The sequence below is a fragment of the Aythya ferina genome, assembly GCF_964211825.1.
Source record: "Aythya ferina genome assembly, chromosome: Z".
Taxonomy (NCBI): domain Eukaryota; kingdom Metazoa; phylum Chordata; class Aves; order Anseriformes; family Anatidae; genus Aythya; species Aythya ferina.
The window spans coordinates 37436730-37463036 of NC_140299.1; the positions used below are offsets into that span (position 1 = coordinate 37436730).

Genomic DNA, 26307 nt, shown 5'->3' on the forward strand with positions numbered 1-26307 from the left:
TAAATAAATAAAGTAAAAGACTCACCGTGGAGATAGATAAAAACTAGCCCTGATGTGAAAGTTTATTAAAAATAAATAAATCTGTGAGGACACGGAAAAATTGCACTTCGGATCCTTCCACAGGACTGTAAAATGCAACAGATTGCAAGTAAAATCATAAACACGTAAAATGTGCAAGCCCTACAGGAGCTTACTGTCTGATTACCGTGTGCTGCGTTTTTACACGTCTAAAACTCTCACTCGAGTAAACAGCCGGCACCTTGCAATGCTTCAGGAAATAGGGCGTCAGCTTTTTCAGCAAAACTCGGTGTGTTTCCTTGTTTGGTAGGTTGGTTTTTGTTTGTTTGTTAAAGCAAAACTTGGTGTGTTTTACGTTTGTTTGTTTGTTTTTCTTTCAGCCAAAAACCCAGAGAATTCAAGTAAGTTGTGCACATTTCAACTGAGACTTCTGATGTGTGTAGTTGAAAGTGGTTTTACCAAACCAGGTAACTTAGCTTCGCCACCCTGTCTTTTTCCAGCAGTGTCCTGAGTGCTGTTCAGTTGCCAGTGCCTTCTCTCGGACTGTATGCGTCCTTGTTGCAGTCTGCCACTGCAGTTTTTATATGTCATCTAGACACAAGATGCTCTCTTGTTCCTTGAAGACTGATCCCATATGCTTATCACTACTGGAAGAAACTAGTTGTGTTTTTGCAGCTACAGTGGTCTAAACGTTGAGATAAAGCTTGCAGGGAGAAATAACTTTTATCAGTCCAAAAAATATGTTAGTAAAGCAAACAGTTCTTTTTTCATACGTTAGTGAGGAGAGGGTAAAGCAGCTGGAAGAATGCTTTTGTTTGTTTGTTTTAGTAAAAGATAGTGCTTGCTTATACTTTGCCATTCCTATACAGCATCCTATCTGGTTCACTGTTTCTATAAAACATTATATTTTCTGGTAGTTTGCAGGTAGTTTCAGTGATTTTTCTTTAATGGTCAAAGGTCACATGCAACTCTCAGAGGAAACGTGCATCTCTTGTTTCTAAGTTAATAACAAGTCAATGAATTAGTGTAGATGGAGCATTTTCTTCATTGTTAGCATTCTTAGTCTTGAAACTCTCAAGAAATTGACAACAATGTTCACGGTAATGAATTTCACAGTGCATTACTACCAGAGATGATTGTTTCCACAACTTCGAAAGGGTACAAAGAATGTGATTCTTGCAATGATTCATTACGTTTTTTGTCATGATCCTTGTTCCTTAGATTAATGTTCATGCCACAGCACGTTGCTATCCGTACCTTTTTAGGCTGGCATAAAATACCTGCCAAGCATTTCCAGACACAAAGTGGCTGCAAGCTCAGGCCTTGTGCCTTCAGTCTGTAAAGAGTCAGCATCTCTCTGTGAGCTACTGCATGCAGTGTGGCAAAAAGGGGTCAGCAAATGGCCTCTGTGTAGCACAGCTGGAGTGCATGACCTCTTTTATATGACCTTTATCACTGTTTAGCGTTCTGGGTTTGGGCAAGTAATATCGAGTTATATGAAATGAACTTACCTGCAGCATAAGCAAAGGCACCAGGAAAACAGATCTGGGGATAGGAGTTAGTGTTTTCAAACTGCTGAATTCTACTGCAAGGACACAAAGTACTCTTTTTTTTTTTTTTTTTAAATAACTGAGGATGACTATTCAGTGCTATTAGTAAAGGCAAAGCTCAACCTCTCAATACTGTATGATTAAGTTACGGGGCCAAATACACATATCTGGAGTTATTCACAATGTATCAGTAAGCAGGCACCAACCTGTGCTTTTTCTTTCTGGGCAGTTTACAGGGCCAGAATATTCAGATACCACTGCACCACATTTGTGCCCTCATTCTTCAAATTTTGCTCCCCGTGGTGAGTTCCATCTGTTTAGACCTTGATAAATAGTCCAATATATCAATTTAATACCCCAGGGAGCTGACTATTTATGCCTATGCCTTCTGTACGTATTTTATTTTTACTTGACATGTATTGCCATATCCTCTTCATAGATAAACATCTTTTAATTTTTATCAAAGTGCTACCAATGCAAAATGAAGAGAAACCAAATATCCAGGCATTAAACATACACGTCCTAAAAGCCCTTTATAATCTTTGGTGTTTAAAGTTTTACACTATTTCACGTGTTAGAGAAAGAAACAGATTCCAAGTTACTGATCATTAACATTGCTTAGCTGTAAACCCTCTTTCCCCTCAGTGCAACCATGGGGTTTTAAGTCTGTGTGCTTTGGAGAAGGTTTTCCCAGTAGGCTCCATAGTCTATACAGGATTTCTTTTTGCAAGTATTAAATTACTGTTTTCATTTATAAATGACTGTTAAAAGAGACTGTACACAAAGGGTAGCTCATGCTCTGAATCATTTAGTACAGGAATACAGACTTTCTGTTTTGGGTCAGAATGGTTGCATTTAAGCTGTATGTCCTTAGGAGTCTTCCAAAGGACAAGTGATTTGGACACTACAGCTTGCTAGATAATTGGGGAAAAAATGACATATATGTGCCTTCTGGAAGTTAGTCTGGTGCTTAAACTCAGCACTTCATTCTCCCTCCCCCCCCCCCCCCCCAATAAAACTGATCAGAAATACCTACTTTTCACATGGATGCCTTTTAAATATACTATACACCGTGCATAGTTGAGCAGACACTTTATGTAGATGTACAATTTTTTTTTTCCCCATAGGGCATGCAGATTTGTCCCTTGCATTTCTAAGAGGAATGCTGCAGAATTATCTTGCTAAGATTAAGCAATCTAATTTTAAAGCCTGCAAAGGGTGTAACCATGGGACATAGGCTCTAGGTTAATCCAGAGACTCTACATATTTGGCAAAGAAAATCATTTGACCTCTAGGTTTCTGTGTTCTGTGCATGATAAAGGAGTAATACACTCCTCCCTGTTAAGGTTATGAGATAGTATCAATGTAAAAGAAAAAAGTCCAACATCTTAAATTAAAAATTCTTCAGAGGTACAAAACATAATTCTAAGGATTGAAGTGCTGAATTCTGGTTTTGGCAATACAGCAGGTTTAATAGTACTTATTCCTACAATAAATGTTATTATCAGTTACTTCCACAGTCTTTCAAAGTGACTGCTGTGTAGTTTTCTTTAAAAACACTACTCCATCAAGTCTTGGACTGATGATCACCGGTGTTTGTGATTGTCTCTCAGCTGCTAGGGAAATTAAGGAAACCAGAACAGTTTTTATATTTATCTTGTAACAATCGCTTATACTGAAAAATATGAAAAACTGTTATGAAGCAATGCCTACTGAGTGCATTCCTTTGCTTTTTCTGCTTAATGTTAAGATTCCACTCTTCATTAAAGAGCTGGTAGGAGATAAATACAGCCGCCCCGTTACGGAGTGGTTGGTATACCTCTTGAGATCCCTCTCAAGCTGTCTCATCAAGGTAGAGACATGCCAGAACAGTAAGTCCTGTGCAGACCACGAGCATGTTGACAGTCGTGATAGTCTTGAGAACAAAATATTTTATTCATCAATTAAACTATACTTTACAGTAGTATTTACTAAATAAATTATATAATTTCTCTTTTACAAGAAATAAACTGAAGTTGAAAATATTCCAAAGACAATATATATACACAACATAAGGCCTTGTTATAAATAACATCTTTTCTTCTTTTCACCAACAGTGAAAATGTCTTTAGAGGTTCATTTTCTTCTAGTATGTGCAGAGTCTTACCCTAACCCTTGCATCAATTCCCATTTCCACTGACATGGATCTAAGTGATTACAACTGAAGGGTGAAAAACATGTGAAATTAATTATATTCACCACTGTGCTTATTTTTAAATAGGTAAAGCAGATAATATATTTTGCTTGTGCATAATTACAGAATGCATGCAAATGAAATCACTAAAGAGCTGATAAGAAAATATTACTTTCGAGTCCAAAAAAGGTGATTGGCAATACAGTAGAAAGCAGCTCGAATATGCAGGTCTTCACAGTTCAGCAAGCAACAGCAGATGATAGTGGAGTGTGGAATGTTTCACATCACTTTTGCCAAGTCCATCAATCCTTTCTACGGTTCAAAGATCCTGACATTTCTTAGAAAAAGTTCAGTTGATTATTATTCTTTGTCTATTAGGCTCAGCAAATTCCTCCTTCTTAAACAGGAGTGCAGAAAGTGCTCTTCATTAACCACGGTCACTTCTCTGTCCTGGTTTTATTCTTCATGTATTCTTTATTACTGGAAATACAGAAATAAGAAGCAAAATCAGGATCTGTGTTTATTTGCTTTCTTACAGAATTATAACTTGGTAACATTTCTATTCACCTAAAGAGCATACAGCACAGTTCAACAGTGATCCTGTATTTATGTTGCCCCCTAAAAAAAACTATTGGGTATCTTTTTTTTTGAAGACAATCCAAACTGAGGGCGCTCAGCAGTTCACAACAGCTTTTTTTACCTTGCAGAAGTGACTGGGGCTCAAAAGAAGTGTTAGGGGACAAAACTGCAGTTTTTGCGTGTCTTCTGTAAAAGTCCTGAGAGCTCCTGCTGGATAGTTTCCCAGTTGAAAAAACATACCTATCCAAAATCTGTCAAGAACAACTTATGTTCAAGATCAGAACAAACTTCTATTCACCATAAATAAATAAATAGTTAAATTAACTTGCTATTACTGTAGAAAACTAAAACACTATCTTCCACTGAAGCAGCTGTTAAATAATACAAATAGTTGATCACTTCTTAGTATCTCCATTGAGTCAGATTAATTGAGGAGAGGCTATTCTTTGATGAATGCCTTATTATTACTATTTAAGCTACGCATAAACTGACAACTGAACAAAATCTTGCAGCAAATTGAATGCATCTCAGCTAATGTATCCAACATGGAGGAGGACACAAAAGAAAACTGATGACAACTCCTGTGACCTCACTCTAAAACCTTCTAAAAACATAAAAAAGCTCTAAGTCCCCACTTACTAAGCAGATTTTCAAGGTCACCTTTATATTGTACTTTTACATACAAGGATTTAACTAACCTTCAAATAGTTCAGCAATAATCTAATCTTGTCTGGGAACAGCAACAACAAAAGCTCTGAAGGCATTTTGAAAGCTCATCTTAGAATGTGAACACCAGTAGATTTAAATCAATATTTTGATATTGATATTATTTATTATCACTTCTGGCCTTAGACTTTGAACCTGGCAGAATGATACTAAAATGCTGCAAGCTTCAACCTGCCCCTGTATTGTGCACTACTGTTATGGTCAGTGTGTTCATAACCTCTGATGGTTAACAAAGTGCTATTTTCTCAAAGGGTATTCTCTATCTAGGAATTAAAGACTGTATGCTGCCATATATCTACCTAACTGCCTGCAAGTAGAAAAGTAGTCAGTCAGTCAGTAGGTACTTACTACTAGGATGCAGAGCAATTGAATATGCAAAGGGAAATTGTTGGACAAGTAAGTAAAATTAAGGTAAGAAGAGGATGATGTGAGGCTAACAAGAATTAAAAAAAATAAAATTAAGATCAGGTTGGAGAAAAAAAGGTTGAGAAGCACAGGGTAAACAAAATAATCCTTTATGAAGCTGGCATAAATGACTGAAAATTTTCACTGGTTGCATCTAGTTTGTGTCTGAAAGTTCATATCTGAATGACAGCAAGTCCATTTCTGACAGATATAATGGTGATTCAGCACAACTTCAGACCCTCTGGCTTTATCACTGCTTTTTACTCTCTAAGGACATCAGCAATATTGTTGGTGCTAGCTTTTTGCTATTCCACTACTACACAGTTTTGACTATATTATTCTTGTTGCCTTACCTCTGATCCTTCCGAAGCATTTCAAAGAGATTAAGGATGCAAAAACTATCTGCAAAATTTCTATAACAGAATTGGAAAAGATTGCCCTGACAGAAACATACAGCAACTGCTAACTATGTGAGTCAGTCACAGAAACGCTGTGCATGTGGTGGGATTCAAATATTCATCTTTATGTCAAGTGCAATCCAGTTCTGTGCATATTATTGTGGCAAAACCTCTGTCTATTGCAGTGCACAGAACATGAACCTCTGAGAAACTCTTTCACCACTGCACACTGTATGGGTTACTTTAATCACCGATGTAAGAAACTGCACTTTCTGAAAGAGACAGTTTGGCCATAGCAGTTGGGTCTGAAATGATAGTTAACATACAAATGACTCTACCAGATGCATTCCTGTAATTACTGTCCGAGATGTCTTGCACTGGTTCTATAATGTATTTGCAATATTTTAGCCTTTCTCTGTTCCAATTCTCTTTTCACAGATAAGAGTATATTGATTTCTTTATATGGTTGATTTTCTTCATTAAAATCCTCAGGGCTTGAGAACTTGTAGTATAGCAGCAATATACACTGTCATTTTAGTACTTGGAGTACTCAGGCAATGTATTAATAGTAATATGAAATGGTGTGTTTTTAATTTAATCAAGCACATAATTCCCGTATCTGATTTTCATGGAAGGGAGACTGGAGTGTTGCTTCCTGTGTAACACTGCCTCTGCAAACACCCCTGCCACACTATATTCTTGCTTGGTTGCTGTTTCACCTTACACCAGCCTTCAGTTTTATGAGAGACAGACTCTTTCCCTACTCTTGTCTAAGACAATATGTGGATGGATACAGGGATAAAATAGGTAAGATAGGAAAGGAACAGTTGCCTCACTGCATGGAACAACTAGGTTTTCCACTTTCAGCTTTAAATAAACTCTACTTTGAGGGATGACTGCTTGATTAGTTCCAGTATGTGCATGTAATATACTAAGGATTATTCTGCTCTCAGGGGATACTCCTTGTAAGTGTCTGTAAATGAGGAGGCCTAAATTCTCTTCTCACAGTCCCAGAATTAACGTTCAAGCTACCATGCTTTTTCATCAGTATCCTTAGTGGAGATGGGGAAGCAGAGAAACTGAAGGAACCAGAAAGACAGTACTAAATCTAAAATTGAGGTATGCATCACAGCGTGACTGTACACTTAGTAGCTTGTTCTTAGATATATCCTGCTTAGGAATTGCTTTAATTTTAGGCACAATTGTTACTGCTTCAAACAGCACTCTGAAGAAATCTGCAACATGATTGGAATCAAATTAAATTTTATGAAAGAGAAAATCAAAAAGTTCCTGAATGAAAAACAAATGCCTTGTCAAGAAATTATGGTAGAAGGACAATCCCATACTTGAAGTATCTGATGAGAATCATAGAAAGGCTTGGTTTGGAAGTGACCTTAAAGATCATCTAGCTCCAAACCCCCTTCACAGGACCTGGTTGCCCAAAGCCCCATGCAGCCTGACTCTGAACACCTCCAGGGATGGGGCATCCACAGTTTCTTTAGGCAACCTGTGCCACTGTCTCACCAACCTCAGAATAAAGAATTTCTTCCTTATAGCTAATCCAAACCTACCCTCTTTAAGTGTAAAACCATTACTTCTTGTCCTATCTGTACACACCCTAAAGAAGAATCCCTCCTCATATTCCCTGTAAGCCCCTTTTAATAGCAGCAAGGCTTCTATTAAGGTCTGCCTGAAGCCTTCTCGACTCCAGGCTGAACGACCCCAGCTCCCTCAGCCTGTCTTGATAGGAGAGGTGCTCCAGCCCTCTCATCACCCTTGTGGTCTGGACTAGTTCTATCAGGTCTATGTCCCTCTTATGTCAGGGGTCTCGAAGCTGAGGGCAGTACTCCAGGTAGGAACCATCTTTCATTTCATCAGAGCCAGGTGGGAAAATTCTCTACAAGGAGTTTACACTAGAACAGAGCTAAGGGTGGTGAAGCAAAAACAGCTCAAGGGGTGAAAATATTTCTAAGAGACAATAATTGAGAAGATGAGGAGTTAGATTGTAAACTGGCAGTTGGGAGGGTTTGAATATGAGCTAGGAAGTGCTCAACATACAAAATACATAGCTATGGGATTGAGAATAGAAGAATAGAGCACTGAGAAGTATGAACAGGGAGACAGTTTTGCTAAGTTTCTAAACAGGTATTTTATAGACTAGTACTTGTAAATCTACTTAGTTATGCATCTACAGCAAGACTAAATATAAAATTGATGCTTAGCTATATTTTAAGACTTCAAAATCCTATAATAAAATTAGCATTTTGACGTAGGTCACAACAAGAGTAATTATCAATATAATAATATTATCTATACAATTCATCTGACAAATCATAGCTACACCAGACTCCAAATATGCTGAGCTTGCTCATCACTATAGTTAATGTCTTTTTTCTCCCTTGAAGCACATATCAATTCTTTCCACTCGTATCTTCAGTGATAGTGACTTCTAAATCACACACAAATAACAGGAAGCAATGTTATGCTTCTACACAGCTATTTCAGTACTACCAAAGAAACTTTGATTATAGTTAAAAATGCAAGAATACTCTTTCAAGCAAAATAGTTCACTAATGAACTACTATAGGCAAGGCATTTATATATTTAATTATTTCCTGCATTTACCACTATTTGATTTAAGCTACACAGCACCACAACAGAGCAAACTTAAGTTTTTCACTGTATTATTTACATGCATGTTTACATGTATGTTCTTATCCCATTATAAGTGTAAAGGAAATCAGGCCTACTTAAACTGAAACAATTATCCTAATTCTTAATCCATACCACTCTGGTTTTACTGACACTGTAGTTTGTCAGAATAATGTCAGCTGCCTTTTTTTAATCAATAAATCATTTCAGAGGTAGGCTGAGAAAACACAGCGGAGTAGTTTATAACTGCACATTGCTGTTTTGGGGACAGAAAGCTTAAAGAAATTGGGACTTTACTGCAAGACAGAAGCCAAAAAGTGACTTTAACTTATTCCTTTCTTCCTAACTGCAATTAACACTTTCAAAGCCCCACCTAGGTACCAGACCTTAGTAACTGCACTAAGGTCTTCAGAATTGGTTGCTCTTTCTGATCTACCCTATGAAGCTTCTGCAGTACTGGATTTCTATTGTTTTAATAACAGAAGTCTACACGACACAGTAGACCTTTGTGTTCAAAAGCATTTGCTGATGTTTAATGCTTTTCTGCTTTTTCAGGCTGGGAGATGAGTGGTTGGAAAGCTGCCAGGCAGAGAAGGACCTGGGAGTGATGGTGGATAGTCGGCTGAATATGAGCCAGCAGTGTGCTCAGGTGGCCAAGAAGGCCAAGGGCATCCTGGCTTGTATAAGAAGCAGTGTGGCCAGCAGGGCTAGGGAGGTGATCGTCCCCCTGTACTCGGCTCTGGTGAGGCCGCACCTCGAGTACTGTGTTCAATTTTGGGCTCCTCGCTACAAGAAGGACGTCGAGGTGCTTGAGCGGGTGCAGAGAAGGGCAACGAAGCTGGTGAGGGGTCTGGAGAACAAGTCCTACGAGGAGCGGCTGAGGGAGCTGGGATTGTTCAACCTGGAGAAGAGGAGGCTCAGGAGCGACCTTATCGCTCTCTACAGATACCTTAAAGGAGGCTGTAGCGAGTTGGGGGTTGGTCTATTCTCCCACGTGCCTGGTGACAGGACGAGGGGGAATGGGCTTAAGTTGTGCCAGGGGAGTTTTAGGTTGGATGTTAGGAAGAACTTCTTTACCGAAAGGGTTGTTAGACACTGGAACAGGCTGCCCAGGGAAGCGGTGGAGTCACCATCCCTGGAGGTCTTTAAAAGACGTTTAGATGTAGAGCTTAGGAATATGGTTTAGTGGGGACTGTTAGTGTTAGGTCAGAGGTTGGACTCGATGACCTTGAGGTCTCTTCCAACCTAGAAATTCTGTGATTCTGTGATTTAAGTACCAGCTGAAGCTGCCTGAACTGACATAACGAATAGGGTTTCAGAGAAATTTTAAGACACCATGTATTTCTAAAGGAAGAAGGAAAAACTGTTTTAATGTTTTGCTTTGTGCATTTATACATCAAAATGCAAAGTACAAGAGTGTTACCTTTCTCTGTTACTAGCATATGTACAGTGACACCTTCTATTTATTTCAGATGGCATCTTTTGCTCCTAAATATTACAGAATATCACATAATGGGGTTGGAAGGAATCTTAGAGCTAATTCCAACTGCCTTGCCATAGGCCGGGATGCCACCCACTAGATCAGTTTGGCCAAGGCCTTGAACACCTCCAGGGATGGGGCATCCACAGCTTCTCTTGGCAACCTGTTCCAGTGCTTCACCACCTTCTGCGTGAAGAATTTGCTCCTAACCTCTTTTAGTTTAATACTATTTCCCCTTGTCCTATCATTAACTACCCAAGTAAAGAGTCCTTCTCCATTCTTTTTACAAGACACCTTTAAGTATTGAAGAAATGTAGTAAGGTCTCCCTGGAGCCTTCTCTGCTCCAGAGAACATCCCCAGATCTCAGCCTTTCTTCATAGAAGAGGTGCTCCAGCCCACTAACCATCTTTGTATCCCTCCCAGGTGCAGCACCTTGCACTTGGACTTGTTGAACCTCATGTAGTTCACATGGGCCCACTTCTCCGGCCTGTCCAGGTCCCTTTGGATGGCATCCCTTCCTTCTGTTGTATCAACTGCACCACTCAGCTTGGTGTCATCTGCAAACTTACTGAGGTGCAAGTCTATGTCATTGATGAAGATATTGAAAAGCACTAGTCCCAAGACAGACCCCTGAGGGACATCGCTTGTTATCAGCCTCCACCTGGACATGGAACCATTGACCTCTCTGGGTGTGGCCTTTGAGACAATTCTTTATCCATGGGAATGGTCCACACTTCAAATCCGTATCTTTTCAATTTAGATATTAGAAGGTTGTGCGGGACTGTGTCTAAAGTCTTACAGAAGTCCAATATCTGTTCTACTATTGAATTACATATTTATCTAAGCAAGAACCCTTTATTATTTTAACTCTCTGTGGAGTAAGATTTCAAATTCCTGTTTTATAAAATCTTTTCTTATCTTTCTGTAATCTTTAATTTAAAAAAAGTAACTGTTTCTATAGTGTTTTTCACTGTTTGGTATTAGAATATTTGGAAATAACTTAGACTGGCTTACACTTACTGCTCAGTGCCAATGATGTTTTAATCATATTTTATTAATAAAAACTAGAATGCTTCATTTAGGATATGGGCTATTATTGATAGCTGAGGAATTCTATGCCCAGACTTGCCTTTGAGTTGCGAACTCAAGATGTCTCTGTGTCCTAGAACAAAAATTCTTGCCACTACCAGAAAAATTCTCAATTTTGACATCAGCTGCAGAGTGCAAGTCTGCATAGATTTCCCTTAACAATGGCTCACTGTCCAGGTGGAGATCAGTAATGAGTGGTGGTCCTCAGGGGTCAGTATTGGGACTGGAGCTGTTCAATGTCTTTGTTAGTGACATGGGCAGTGGGATCAAGTGCACCCTCAGCAAATTTGCCAATGAGAGCAAATTTTTTGCTCATGAAGCCCCACCTGGAGTGCTGTGTTCAGCTCTGAGGCCCCAAGCCCAAGAAGGACATGGACCTTATAGAGTAAGCCCAGAGGAGGTCCATGAGATTATAGGGCTGGAGCGTCTCTCCTATCAAGACAGACTGAGGGAGTTGGGGTTTTTCAGTCTGGAGAAGAGAAGGCTCCAGGGAGACCTCATTGTAGCCTTCCCGTACCCAAAAGGGGCCCACATGTAAGCAGGAAAGGGATTCTTTGTCAGGGGTTGCTATGATACGTCAAGGGGTAGTGACTTTAAACTAAAAAAGGGGAGATTTAGATTATATATTAGGAAGCAATTCTTCACTCAGAGGGTGGTGAGGCACTGGCACAGCTTTCCCAGACAAGCTGTGGATGCCCCATCCCCAGAGGTGTTCAAGACCAGGTTAGATGGGGCTTAGAGCAACCTGATCCAGTGGGAGGTGTCCCTGCTTGGGGGTTTGGAGCTTGATGATCTTTAATCATCTTTTCTACCCTTCCAATCCAAACCATTCTATGATAAACAAGACTGTTATAAACCAAAATCAAAAGTTTTAAACAACAAGTGGTTTCTCTGTTAAGTGGGGCCAAGAGGTTAGGCTGTACCTGATTACTTGTCCATTTCCTGAACATTTCAGCATTTATTGTCTCTCTTTACAGGCTATTCATACCAACATCATATCAACAACAGGCCCACAGGAATAGACTGGTTTAATGGTCTACTTGCTGTCAGAGTTAACTAAGTGGTTCTGTATCTAATTGGTTGCTTGTACCTGCTACTGTTGTTCCAGTGGAGGCAGGATAGACAAAAGCTTCTCCAAGCGTGTTGGGACTATTAAGCTAGTAGCTATTAAGTGGGTACTGTACATACTCAATGGTTGCTGGCTAAAATGAAAAATACATCAGAAGCACGGCCAACAGAGAGCAGAAGGGAGATCAGAAACAAACATGATTTATTTGGGATTTCATAAAAAAAAAAAAAAAAAAGTCAGGAAATGTTAAAGACAGGACAATAAAGAATGCAGTGAACTTCATCTAGAACGAAAGCAACCATGACTGTGTGAAATGCTTGCTAGAAGCTAGTTAAAAGTCTTTGCTTTTTTCCTTTACTCTCTAGTACTACGAAAGTCACAGACATTTTTTTTCATGAAAATAGAAGTAAAACATGACCGAGATACCAGGATTGTTTAATTTGTGCTTGAGGAAAACAAACCTTCAGAAAAAAAATGCCAAGCTTAAAACACTCGTTCTACATTTTTACTGAAATTTTCAAAAGGGCCTAAAAGAGCTAGATGCATGAAACTTCAGTCAAATATAACAGGCATGTTATATATAACAGGATGTCTAGTATCTTTATGTCTGGGGGAGAGTGAGTACACAGCTGTGTGGGGCTCAGTTGCCCACCAGGGTTAAACCACAACAGCTGCAGATAAAAAAGTTTAAATGCCATCACAGATGATATGAAGACAACCAAAGATTCAGACGTAAGCTTATTGCTTATCTTTCAGCAGTCAGATAGACTGCTCACTAGGAGCCAAAGCAGCAAAAAAAAAAAAAAAAAAACACAGATCCTTTTCTAATCATATTCCAGACACTGCAACTGGAGAACCCTTCAGAACAGAAAGGGGAGCCATTAACTTACTTTATATTGAGCTCTACTTCACTGTCTTTAAATTCACTTATGTAAATACAGAACTTGTCTCCCTGGGAAAATTTACTCTCTCCATTGTGGAATATTCAATGTGAAGAAGATTTTTTTTTCCTCTTATAAGCATGAAAAACAAGTAGTATGCCATTCCCCCCGTAACATTAGAAAAAAAACCTTCGTTATTAACACCATAATTAATAGGCACATAGATTCTGGAAGGATTTGCTTTGGCAAGGTACTTAAGCATGTGTCTCATTTAAGAAATACCTCAATGATCCTCTGGTTCTTTAAGTTCAGCATTTATTAAAGTCTCTTGCTGAGAGTCAGTCAGAGGAATTACAGAAAAAAGCCCACCAGAAACAGTTTGACAACTTACTAAGTAGACATCCAAAACTGAAGCATTATCATTTTCCGTCTCCAGTGTGCTCTGTTCTGAAGTCAAATAGATGGCACTGTCTTCTAAAGTATACGTTGAACTTGAAGGCAACCCTTTACTAGAAAGAGAAGGGAGACTACAGTTAACAAACAATACAAGCTGCAGACGAGCTCTGTCATGGCTGAAATTTTTAAATTTCTCTCAAACATACAAGCTTCAAATACTTGAAAAGAAGAAAAGTAAATCAACAAGTATAGGTACCTTGGCAAAAGATAGTTAATGGGGGTCTCATAAATTACTAGCAAACAAACCACACAGTTTCTACTTCGGAATTAACTAAAATGTTATCAAGAAGTAATAGAGTTCCTAAACTCTATTGAAAGAATTAAACTATGCCACAGTCAGTGTGGGATAATTTCATTAATTTCAAAAGAAGCTACTTCCACATTTAGCAGTATTTTAAAATGGGGAGAAAAAAGAGATTCAGTAATTAAGCAAAGTAAGATTGGATTTTCTCGGGTAGGTAAGGGATCACCTGCAACCAGCAGTTCAGATATGAAAGTAGGAGATTCATGGAGCAGATACACTTCACAATCTCAATCACAGATATGATTTCTGTTCCCTACTATGGAGAAAGGATGTGAAACTAGAGATGGATCTGCACAGTAATCTTGTTTTGTTTTGTAAACACTGAGAACCACAAAGCTGAAATTGTCAAAAGGTGTTTTAACAGAGTTAGGCACCCATTATCATTCATCTACAAGCTGCCAGAAAGTAATACACTCCAGGCTACCCTGAAAACCTGACTATCAGTTTTGCAGACCCATATTTCAAATGGTGTTTGTTACCTATTTACACATGAAATAAAACAAACAACTCAGCATTATAACTGCATATCAAAACATGGTTACAGCCATCAGTCCATAAATGAGGAAAGGAGAATTAGTTTTTCTCTCCCTTTGCAGTACTTCATACTTAAGATATGTTTCAGATTGAGCATAATTTCAGAAAGGATGAAGCTAGTATCCAAAGTAGGAAACAATCACAAGTGCTCAACAAAATAATGAATCATTAGTCGTCCTCACGTCATATTAGTATTCAGTGCACAGCACTACATTTACCACATCATAATGCTCCTTTTACTATATAGCATATTAAGTATATTTTCAATTGCGAGACTATTTCATTTGTCCCAAGTGATCCAGCTCCCACTGACTCAGTACCAGTTTTCTAACACACTGTTTGTATTCTATTAACCAACATTTCAGTCACATTGGTCTTCTGCCAAGGCTCATTTTCCTGAAGGGGAAAGGACAGACAGGAAGGAAAAAATGGCTGTTGCCAAATGGTGACTATGTTTTATAATTTCCCACAAAATAAGTGCTATCATTAGCCATACTATTCTTGGTAAAAGGAAGAAAAAAAAAAAATCAAGAATCAGTTTTGCTTGCAGAATTTTGACACTCCACTCAGGCTTCAGGAGGTGCGAAGGCACCATATATGAAAACCACATGACAGAAGACAAGTGTGCACAGAGCAACTACTACTGCTATAAATATATGCAAAGCCAATGGTCAACCATTCTTTCTGGGAAACAGTGTTCTGCACTACCAAGAACTAGTCAGGCAGGCTGCAGTGCATACCTGTCTTTCATTCCTGCATCATTTTAGGTTTAAAAGGAAAAAAAAAACAGTTTAAATAGTTATTCACTTCATGTACATAGGCCACATCACTGCTACCTTTACTGCTGTTATACACGGAGTGGTAATTCATGTCGAGAAAATGGTTGATACTAATAAAGAAGGGGGAGATTTAAAGAAGGGGGAGATTTGGGAATGTGGCCACGGGGGTTGGAAAGCCCCGTGGTTGAAGATAACACCAGACTCTTAACGATGAGGCCATCAGGAATGTAAAAGAGTTTAGAGGGAACAAAGAAGGCTGATTCAGGGGACTCCATGCGGTCTCCTGTTGCTTGTTCTCCAGCCGTTAGGCATGGAAGTTGCTGGGTGTTTGCTGTTGCTGTTATAAGCAAAGTTGTTTGACCAATGAGAAGTTGTTTTGAAAAGAACTGCTGTGGGGAGAAGGGTATAAGAGGGAAGCCTACCCTCAAGATAAAAAGAAAGGCAACACGATGTGATGAAGTTATGTCATCAATAAAGCAGCAGGAAAAAGGAGTGAAGAGGAACAGGCTGGCAGAATGGAGACCAGGACGGGAACAGGCACTTTGACCGCCTCATGAAGATAGGTTCGGCCAAACTCGGCAAACCGCTCAGAGAAGCTCATACAGAAAGTCGCTGGAAGTAGGTGCACCAGAGCTGGGAAGAAGCTCAAGCTGAGAGAAGCGGAGCCGCGCACACAACTGCCCCTCGCTGGTAAGCAGTTGCGCATTATGGGGAATCATACGTCCTTAGGAACAAAGACTGACCTGGTAACCTTACAGCTTATTCTCCTTATTAACAATCAGACAGTTTATGATCCTGACACATGGGACCAAATTGAGGTCAAGGTGTGGGACTCTGCAACTAAAACCGACAAGGTTGCAGTGGGATTGCTCAGCACCTGGCGAGCAGTCTCTGAGGCCTTAAAGAGCCATGTGGGGCCACAATCACAAATGTGTGGTTTGCCCGACAGTGCGGGAGCTGCGGGCTCCTCTGCTGATCCGACTGCTACGCCACGGGCCCCTCTGCTGCTACAGCCATCGAAGGCTTTTGCTGTTACGCCCCCTGCTGACCTGGACGTGCCTTTTGACCCAAGCCTATTGGCCTTGAAAAGGAGATGGATATGTTTTCTTCGATCTGGGAAGAACGGGATACATAAGGCCTGAAGACCGAGTTGCTTCACAACTTAAAGCAAGACATATTGTTCAAAAGGAATGGAAAATAAAGACTGTTAAGTCATGGAACTTAAAGGATTGTTTGTTACCTTTTCTGATTGTAGAGGCATACTCGGGTTTCGTATGTAAAAGCAATGTTCTGTATATTTAGAATGTTTGATGTTTGTGTGTGTGTGTTGGTGGAGCACAGACTCCCTGCACACCCAGCGCTGTTTACTTGGCTTTTATACCTTTTATAGCTTTTATACCTTTTATAAGTATAAATATTACAAAATTCAGATTGAGTTGAGACTTCATTTATAACATGATCATCCACAAGTGTTCTCCACTCTGCTGTTGCCCTCAGAAAGAAAAAATAATGCCATCACAGCAGAATGGGGAAAGCCTTATTCTTCTTTCAACTACATATTACATGTTGCTTCAATCATAGTCAAATTTTCTTTCTCTCCCATGGGGATTCCCCCACTGTCTCAGTGCATCTGTTCACGAATTAAAGCTTTCAATTCTTTTTCCTCCACTTAGTTCCTTATTTACATTCAGTTTGCATGAATTTAATTATATTTTAATCAAACCCAAGCCATTTTTTTCTAAGCTTCAGAAGCTAAAGGTAGTGGGTGGACAGACAGAACATTCAAACATAACACAAAAATTTGCCTATATAAAAAAGCAGATGCATAAAAGGTGTGTATTTCTTACAGCAGGAAAGTTAATACTTACAAATCCCTTACAAAAACAGCAAAAGCTTTTAACTCTTGTTTTCTGAGCTGTTTTAGCAAGGATTATTTGATAAAATGTCAAGTCTTGGGATATATCAGTTCAAAGCTAGGGAGTTTCAGGAAGTTTTGATGATGTAAAAGAAAAAAAACCAATCCCTTAAAGACTTACAAAATTTCCAGTGGTCTGCAATGAAAACAAACAAAAAAACCTGCAAAGTTGTTACTTGAAATTGAAATGCAGCAAAGTAGAGGAGAGAGAAGGCAGAGGTCCCTTCTGCACCTTACATAAAGAAGGTACAGAATACATAAACAAGAATTATTATATTCTATATAGGTTATTTTCCTAGGCTTAAACACATCAGGTAATTCAGTAATCCTCCCTATATAAGCCACAGGTTCTTTGTGTAGGTGTACAGACATAGAGGCAACGTAACCCTTTATTGGGGTTTATTGCGATTTTATTCAGGTTTGTAACTGGAAGCTGTGAGACCTGCTGTAAGATAGACTGGAAGGAGAGTTTGTTGTTTTTTGAACAAAATGAAACAAAAAAGAACTGTTTAAAACAAGTCTAGAAGCACCTGTAAAAGCATCAACCTTCTCCAGTTCTTTGCAATTATAAAAGCAATGTTAACTGAGACAACAGTCACAATGCTCAGGACATTCCTATTTATCACCTTTAATTTAATTCATCAGTAGTCACTATGAAAACTTTACCTTCAGACAAAAAAATACATCTGGTATCACTTCTGCCAGATATAATATGTAAGAATTGCCTCTCCTAAAGTAAAGCAAATAAACTCTTTCAATTAAGGGTATTTAGACTCAAAATTGAATATATTTTCTTGTGGAAAACACATCTTTTAAATCTTTTAATTACTGAAATTGCTCCATGCCACATATAAATTTACTTGAGGTGGAGTGGAAAATCTTGAAAGCCTACATTTGCTGAATAACTTATATCACATGATGTTTGTTCACTTTCTCCTTTGTACTTCCCTATTGTAGATGAAGTTCTTTCTGTGCTGAAAAAATACAGCCATCTTCCCCCCTCACTTCTTCTTTTGCCACTCCTTCACACTGCCAGGGTAACACCTGAAATCTCCTCTAACTCTTCAAGGACTGAGGAATAGCTTGGTGAAAAACAGTCAGCTGACAGTCTGGACAAACGCTCCTAATAAGCTATGTGTCTATGACTGCTGCTCAGTCTCCCCATTTTGCTGAAATCTCAAATCCCTAACCACTGCTCTGTATTATCTAACAACTGTGCTAGTTCTAATCCATACCAAATCAGGATTATATACATTCTCCTCACATGATAAAGCCTCAGAAGCCAACTCCAACTCGGCAAGTCACCAATGGATAGCCACACTGGCAGCAGCTCCTCACTTAAACCACAAGTGCTAAGCACCTTCGAGGTGATAATGAGCTCCTTTCTTGGATAAAATGCCATGTGTCTCTCCTTGGAAAAAGATCAGATTCATGGCTGATAGAAACGGGGTAGTTCTGAAAAACTGAGGTTACAAATGTGTGTCTCAAGGTATTGAGATGTGTGCCTCAAGGTATTCAAAAGTATCATTGCTCTTTTTTAATGGGGCATACAACAGCATCCGTCTTCTCAATGGTATTGGCACACACTGCTTATCAGCATTAATGGCAGCCAAGGAGCCTTCCAGGCATTGTATTGTTACTACATGTGCAGGACAATTTCCTTTCACTATCATATAATAGAGATTTCTAAGTGGTTATGAGAAAATTCTTGTACTACCTACTTTGTGCTAGGACACTCTGAAGGAGGAGAAAAAAGCCTGAAAAAGAAGACACCAAACTGTGATTCTATTGAAGAACTTAAAGTAGAATTTCATAGTCAATTACATATTTAAAGACAGCAGGATTACATTTGTAAACAAATCATTTATTCAGGCTTTGTTTCAAAGACTGCTACAGGCTTTATGGTTTAAACAGCAAAGTGCTAAGTCCTGCAGCACAGCATTTTGTAATGCTCAGAAGAACTCTAGTGAGAAAAAACTAAGGCATCTAAAACTAGAGGCATCAATCTGGCTTTTTTTTTGATTTATTTTCCTACCAGCTTTTCTTATTGTAGGACTGAAGTGCCTCCAATATATAATAAAAACAAACAAAACTTCAGCTGTACATATTTCTTAATATTCTAATATTTAAACTTTATTCTTAATATTTAAACTTTAAGCGTATTTCTTAAAGTTTGTGTAAAGGCTTTTTGGGACAACCTATCATGTTCTGTAATTAAATAATAATTTTTTTAGACCCTAAACCATACCTCATTCCAATTTTTTTTTTTTTTTTTAGCAAAACATTAGACCTATGGAAAATTTATTTAAGATTTATTTCAACTCAATGAAAATGGTACCTGCAAATATAATTTTGATCATACAATGCTGCAAGTCATTTTACTTCTTATACAAAAGCAATTAGTCAAATTTTATTAGGGAAGGAAAATTCTACTGCTTCAAGATTACTTGTAAAATAACTTGATCTTTTTGAACAAAATGCAAAGTAAAGGACTACATTTCAGTACATAAGTAAGCTTACCAAATTTATATAGACACAGTGTAGTGCAGGATTCCAAATTACTACAAATAAATTCAAGATGCTTGATTTCAGAGAAGATACCCTTCCTGACAAAAACAGATAAAGAAACATCTAGTCTGTGATACCACATATGGCAAATGATCTCTAATAAGCCGGCAAGACAGCACAACACAAAATTTCCTTTCAGACACACTTGGTAGATTACAGGTACACACAATCTCCCAGAAAGCTTTACTGGCATAACAACAGTATTGGGCAGACATGGCTACAAGGCATTCAAACACAACTCAGATCACCTCCAAGCTAGATCACAAGTGTCTACACTTTCCTTGAGATCTTCCTGTTTTCATCTGTCTTAGGTTAAAATTAGACAGGCTCTCATCACATCCATTGGAGAAGGTTCATAGAAATTCACTTCAGAAATGGTCACTTTGAAGGAATGTAAAGAAGATCATTCAGCACTCCACATTCAGAATAAATATCAACCTGAAAGCAATTCCCTTTTCCTAAGGCATCAAAGTTTTCCCCAGGTTTTTCAGGCTGCAGCCAAGTTACAAGTATTTCCTACCCTCATCTTAGTATACATTCATTTGTGAAACAGACTAAGACCTAAGCAAGTTTTCAATGCCTAGTTTAGTTTTGCAACATGACAAAAAATTAAAGGTGTACTGTAATATTTATGCAGTATTTATGCATTCTATTTTGTGAGCTCAGTGCAAAATACTTAACAGGTCCTATGGCATAATGACACCCCTTCTTTCACTGGTGATGGTCAATTCTGATCTAGAGATAGTCTCACATACTACGTTTTCTTTTGCAGAGCCTCCTCCCATTACATATGCTGTCAGACTTTAACCAGAACAGTGGGGAGTATTATTCCAAATATACAACCTTTACCTGCTAGAATAGAGCATAGGTTGATCACGTTGATAACGCTCATCTACATTCAATGAAGAAGAAGAAATTGTGGTTGCCAAAGAAGCTGCTTCAAACAGAGAAGGAGTGCTTGGCACTAGATCCGGTCGATGGCGTGAGCTTAGTACTAAATTCACAAAAACAAAGAACAACATTAACAACTGTCATTTCAAACTGGATCCAAGAATCCTTATGCAAATGTACAGAGTCACCTGGTGCTCTCACCAGCTTCTTTAAGCTTCCTGATGTGTTTGATTTGATGAGATGATACTCATGTGCCCATACCCATACTCTCACACCACAGGGCAGATTACAGCTGCTAGCTAGTACACTCCTGCAGATGACAGAGCAAACCCATGGACTAATATTAAACACTGGTATGAATATGTGATGAGTTCATCTAAGTTCCAGAACTGGTCTCATGCTGTGAGGGCCCAATTTTCGTATGGGATTAGGTGGTTGGTTCTCCTTTGTGTCAGGCTGCAGATGCACTTTGAAAGGGGCATACTCTGTATCTCTTCAAAAAGATTCTGGGGAAAACAAACTGAGCTCTAAAACACTTCACGTGACACGTTCATTTAGAAATCACAGAAAAGAACAGTACAGGCTCTGGCCTTAATCTACTGCCTGTGTTGAACATACTGTTTTAGGATTCCCTGAAAATGAGGAAAATACTAAAATTATATTAAAACTGACTTCTGACTTCCTCTTGCTCCTGGAGGTGCATTCTGACAAACACAACTAACTGTTCTTCCCCTGTATTAACTAAATAACCCAAACCTCAAGTTTTTAAAGATCAGCCAAATTGGAGACCTTCTGGTTCAGGCCTATACTAAAATTGCTTTAAAAACACCGTTTAGGCTGTTGATTTGAAAGTCATTACCTTCCTCATCAAGGCTGGAGTAGCTTTGTCCTTCAGTAATGATGCCATGTTTCTCATCCTTCCAGTCCTGGCTAACAGCATACACTATTTCTTGTGACGTTGCCTTTAGGGCAGTGATGGAATTGCACCGTTTCTTGGAAGGTGAAGACCTTAAAGCTGCATTACCAAATGAACACAGGTGTTGAATGAAGTCATCTTAATCAACCTGCCTACCTTTAACAGCATACAGAAAGACAAGCCATCTATAAAGCTAGAGTTTCTGGATAGTGGATAGACACCAAGAATCCAGATAGACTGTATCCATTCAAATACAAAATCACTTATCAAATAGCTTAAACCAAGAGTCACAGGCATTGGCTATTCATCTACGAGTGAAGAACTTTTGTTTTTTTTCTGAAGTTTCCTACTGACAAAAAACAGTCAAGTCAGTAAACCAATTGACATCAATAATGATACAAATCTCCTATGTAGCATCAACCTGTGTAATTAGACAGATTGACACAGAAGAAAACACAAGACAGGAAAACCAAAAAGTTTTGGAGTATTCTGAGAGGTTATGATCACTTTCTTGACCTGTGAACTACTGCTTTATAATGATGTATATGATACCGCAAAGTATCCACTTTTTATCCACTTCAGTGGCATGTTCAAATCCAATCTTCCTTGGGTAAAATAAACGCTTCCAATATATTGATGGCTTGTATACTTAGGCATGAGCATCCCTTTTATACATCTTAGCAGGAACTTTGTACTTACTTATGGGATTTTAGTGAATCTAGGATCTGACCATTATTACTGTTACTGGATCATGACCTCTGTTTGTAGTTCTCTTCCAGAAGGATACCAGCTAGTGCATTTAGTGGTTTTTATTTTTTAGTTGCCAGCCACTGACCTCCATGCACTGGAGCAAAGTCGCTTCAGATGCGCTAAAACAGTTTATACTGTGCTACACTCCAAAATTCAAATTAAGAGCATCAACATCATTTGGCTAAGGACTTGCTTGGAAGAAGAGAATCAGATGCACAGCTCCAGAATATTGTAAAAAAAAAAATAAAAAGTAGATCTGCTGAGCTGAATCTGAATCTACTTACTACATTTTAATTGTTATTTTTGGAGGCTTGCTCTCTGCACTAAAGGAAAAGCTTACATTCAGAACAAGAACTTAAACTGAAACATCTAATTCAAAGTTCAGAAGCAATGTTCCTGAAGACAAGAACACTCCTACTTTATTTTTGTGAAAGAATGATAATGTGTTTGAATTATTCATCTATATAAAAGTACATTAATAGCCTTGAAAGCAAATCAATAACAGTGGGATATTAGAACAGGTTAATAGTCTGGAAAAATGAGACAAATTAAGATCAGAGAGAAAATTAGCCATAGTGTCCTTAATTTTACATTGTAGTTTACAGAAAGGGTTGAATCTTGTGCATACATAAATCTAGAAGTAAAAAATGGAAAGAACTGAAAAAAATACTCAGATGTTCAGGAAATGTACATAGCTGCAAGATAAATTTAATTTGTTCAACAGAGAGAAGTATTGAGATCTGTACTGTTTATTCTCCATCAGTATGGAAGAATTCCAGGTAACAAGGCCTTTGGAATATATCTCAGATAACACAGCTCCCATCAGCTCTAGCAAAATTATTGTATGGTTCAGGAGATCTCAGTCTCAGGAGCCTCCTCCTTCCTTTTATCTGAATTTTGCTTTGTTTTATTTCACATCAGCAAACAGTGGATTAATACCATAAAATTATCATAAAGTGGTAATTTTAAGTTAATATACTACATCATTTACCCATTCCAAAGGTTTTAGTATTTAACACCTTAAGTTGTTAGCTTGTACTACTATTTGCATTAATTCTCCTTTCACTTAAATCTCATTTAGTTCTATCCTTCATTTGCATTTTGTTCTACTTCACTCCATGTGGGCTTCCTTCTCACCCAGACAACTATTAACAATGTTTAAAGAGACCATTCTCACACTGGTCACAAAAGTGTTTACAAAACACCTTTAATCAGTTTGACACAATGCCATAGCCTCAATACTCTTCCTGTGGCATTTGAGCCAACTGTCTGTTCCACGTATCAACATTCATCTCCAAACCAAACACAAGATTATCATAATGCTAACCAGGATCTTTTCTTTAGTATATGCTTCTCTATCAACTCTATAGTTCTAGCCAATCAATTTGTATTTATTTGTTAGGAACTGTGCTGTGCTTTATAAAAAGCCATGAAACTTACAGAACAGTATTTCCTAGAAGATAAATGCCTTCTTTTACAAAAAACAAGTGTCAGCACCCCCACAGATTTAAAAGATAGTTTGGCAGTAAAGCAGTAAGTTAGTAATGGTTGATACCAACTGCTTTGTTTGTCTTATATATTACATTTTTTATACCACCTGCCACGATTGCTCAGATAACCAGGACAGCTTTTCCCCAAACTACAGCTTGGGACACAGTGAAACTCAAGCACTCATTTGTGCCTCGCTGGTATATTCATCATGTCTTGCCTACAACTTTCATCACTGCACAAACGCTGAGCACTTCTCAGCAGTCACCACCATTCTTCTCTGCATATTCAATACTTCAGATTGAACATCCTTCCAGTAGCATGACCTATTCTATTCACAGAAGAATTATCCATTGACTCATTAAAAAAAAGATTCTCCAAAAGTGTTATTTTCCTGAGTACTTGTTACAACGTAGCATGTATATGTAAAACCACTAGGGTTAATTCAAGTTCTCTTCTTCCTCTAAAACCCACTCACTCAAACTTTTTTTTTTTTTTTTTAAATTTGGCTTCTCTCAGCTTTCCCTTTTCTTCTTAAGTCCTTTTTCTCTTATTTAGTAATTTCACAAAGTACTTATCTACTGTTTTGATTTTTTGTTGTTCTTAGGGTCTGCAGAGGGTCACTTTCCCCTCCAACCCTAATGCTTAAGAGCATGGTCTACTTTAAGTTACATTAATAATTCATTTTATTTCTGAGAAGTTACAGTAATCAATAGTTAATTTTAATAGTAGATTGTTGCTGAAAAACTTAAACTGAAGTCTTTGGACAACTCTTGGTAGGTAGTGATGTCCTTTTGTTGTGAAGGTGGGTTTCTACTGGCATTCTCCCATTATTTTTTTTAACCCATACCTAATAGCAGTAAAGTACTCTGTATAAATGTATAAAGTACTTAATAATGGTATGTAATTTACCCTTGAGAATGAATTAAAAGATTAAGGAAAGGAGAAATGGATAGAAAAAGAAGAAACAGGTAACAGTGACAAAGGTGAAAAACTATTAATAGTGAATTTCCCATTTTTTTCCTGACAAAGCACAGAAGAAATCCATATCAAAAGGAAGAATGGCTACACTCAAACATTCTAGAAATTGTATTTAATCAACTAATGCCAATTAAATTAAGTGAATGGGTCATTCCTCTGAATAGATGAAGGACTAGGCACATAATTAGCTCACGAAATTTATCTTGATATCAATACCAATATAAGGGAACCTGCTTCACCTTCAGATACCCCTGATAAGACAAAATACCTACCAAATAGTTCCCCATAATTCTATCATAGTAGGGTACGATCTCACTAGACCCAGTGAAGAAACTCAACTTCTGGTTGAGTTACCATGTGATCTTGAAGAGAGATTTATTCTATTGTCAAGACAAAAGTATTGTGAAGTAATAATCATAACAGTGTCTAGAAGAGCAAAACCAACTTTCTTACCTTGAACTTTCTTGAAAACTCTGGTACTCATAAATTTTAAAAATCTGTCTGCATAAAAACTTGGTCTGTGAACTGAAACCGTGTCCTATAAGATTGAAAAAGTTCTCAGTCACATTTTCCACATGAAAATCAAAATTAAATTGTCGAGAGAAAAGCTCTACAGCTCTGGTAAATTCTATCATATATTTCTGTCTTACTCAGAACAAGAAGACCAACATTTTTTTCCTTTAAGGAAACGTGGCTCAGACAAGTCTCAACTACATTAGACAATTTCATTTATTAAATTTTGCATTATGAATTATACAGCCACATTCTGCAATATCTTTCCAGAACTTGGAAATACTATTTTTTACCTTACATACTTTCTTCAGTGTCTTGCTATGTGACTATTGTCCTGAGTCAATAATAAGGGCAAGATCATATTATTTGCTTTTTGAAAGATCAACAAGTAAAGTAAGAGCATTAATTGGGAAATGGATCTAAAAAATTTCAGCAACACTCTAGATGATGTTGTGGTGGCAGACTACAACTATGCCAGAACTAGCTCTTCCCTGGTCAACAGAAGTCAGATTCCCATTACCTAAATATCAGCAATTAAAAAAATATATATTTACCCCATCATAAACAAGAGCTTTCCATGAGTGTTCCAGCTTCTTCATTAACCTAAGCACATAAAAACAAAGTCAGAATTGCTCTATAAATATTCCATACTTGTAAGCAATTTTAGAATATTTTATTCAATAAAAACATGAAATTCAACTGCCACTTACCTGTAAGACTGTAGAATATCAATAATACCCATAAATAGAAGCAGCTTTTCTCCTTTATGGCTTTTGGCTGGAATACCTCCCATTCTGACAAAAACAAAACAATGTAGTTAGATTATCTTTTAAGAGATCTCTGATTTTGTCGCTTAGCAGGTTAACTGTACCTACTTAAAAATCCAAAGAAATAATGCACAACTTTAAAGCCAGATGTCACAATGCAAAGTCAGTCAGATGTGGGTCCCTTAGCAAGCAATTTTAAATGGCAAACTTAAAGTACCTCAGATACACAGGTTAATATCCATCATAAACACGGAATATTTTGGGATAACTTTTTGATAGGATTGGAAATCCATGGAAAGACCCAACTGCTCCTTTCACCAGTAATACTGCACTGCTCATGATCTGGGCAGCACCACGTTATCACTACTGTTAAATGATACCTGGTCTTCCATATATAATAACCATGGGGAGTTTCTCAGATGAC

The 26307-nt window shown here is 38.0% G+C and overlaps 2 protein-coding genes across 16 annotated transcripts in view; one reads left to right on the forward strand and one right to left on the reverse strand.

Annotated features, from left to right (window-relative positions):
- The first annotated feature begins 34 nt into the window (after positions 1 to 34).
- On the forward strand, positions 35 to 800 carry LOC311427505 (uncharacterized protein). 2 transcript variants are annotated; one of them, XM_084504937.1, is made up of 3 exons: positions 35 to 307; positions 399 to 419; positions 519 to 800. In XM_084504937.1, exons 1-3 carry the CDS (start codon positions 170 to 172, stop codon positions 705 to 707), a joined length of 348 nt encoding a protein of 115 aa, XP_084361063.1. In that variant the 5' UTR covers positions 35 to 169; the 3' UTR covers positions 708 to 800. The 2 variants fall into 2 exon arrangements, 1 of the variants encoding a protein (XP_084361063.1); XR_014687388.1 differs by having other exon boundaries at positions 259 to 307; positions 522 to 800.
- Positions 801 to 3479: 2679 nt separating this feature from the next.
- Positions 3480 to 26307, reverse strand: part of PIP5K1B (phosphatidylinositol-4-phosphate 5-kinase type 1 beta) — a 119186-nt gene continuing 96358 nt past the window's right edge. For 7 of the 14 annotated variants that reach the window (XM_084504928.1, XM_084504930.1, XM_084504932.1 and 4 more), the window contains 6 exons: positions 25827 to 25910; positions 25671 to 25719; positions 25057 to 25141; positions 21328 to 21483; positions 20427 to 20571; positions 13175 to 13530 (listed from right to left, as the gene is read on the reverse strand). In XM_084504928.1, the coding sequence (XP_084361054.1) occupies positions 13305 to 13530; positions 20427 to 20571; positions 21328 to 21483; positions 25057 to 25141; positions 25671 to 25719; positions 25827 to 25910 (745 nt within the window). In that variant the 3' untranslated portion in view covers positions 13175 to 13304. Of the gene's footprint in view, positions 4222 to 13164; positions 13531 to 19294; positions 19959 to 20426; positions 20572 to 21327; positions 21484 to 25056; positions 25142 to 25670; positions 25720 to 25826; positions 25911 to 26307 lie in introns of those variants that run through there. The other 7 variants (XM_084504925.1, XM_084504926.1, XM_084504924.1 and 4 more) reach the window with 5 other exon arrangements.

Excerpts from the sequence above, each read along its gene's own strand:
- LOC311427505 (XM_084504937.1), top strand. The coding sequence starts at position 170 with ATGTGCAAGCCCTACAGGAGCTTACTGTCTGATTACCGTGTGCTGCGT. Across the intron at positions 308-398 it reads AGCTTTTTCAGCAAAACTCG|CCAAAAACCCAGAGAATTCA; the intron begins GTGTGTTTCCTT and ends TTTTTCTTTCAG. Across the intron at positions 420-518 it reads CAAAAACCCAGAGAATTCAA|CAGTGTCCTGAGTGCTGTTC; the intron begins GTAAGTTGTGCA and ends GTCTTTTTCCAG.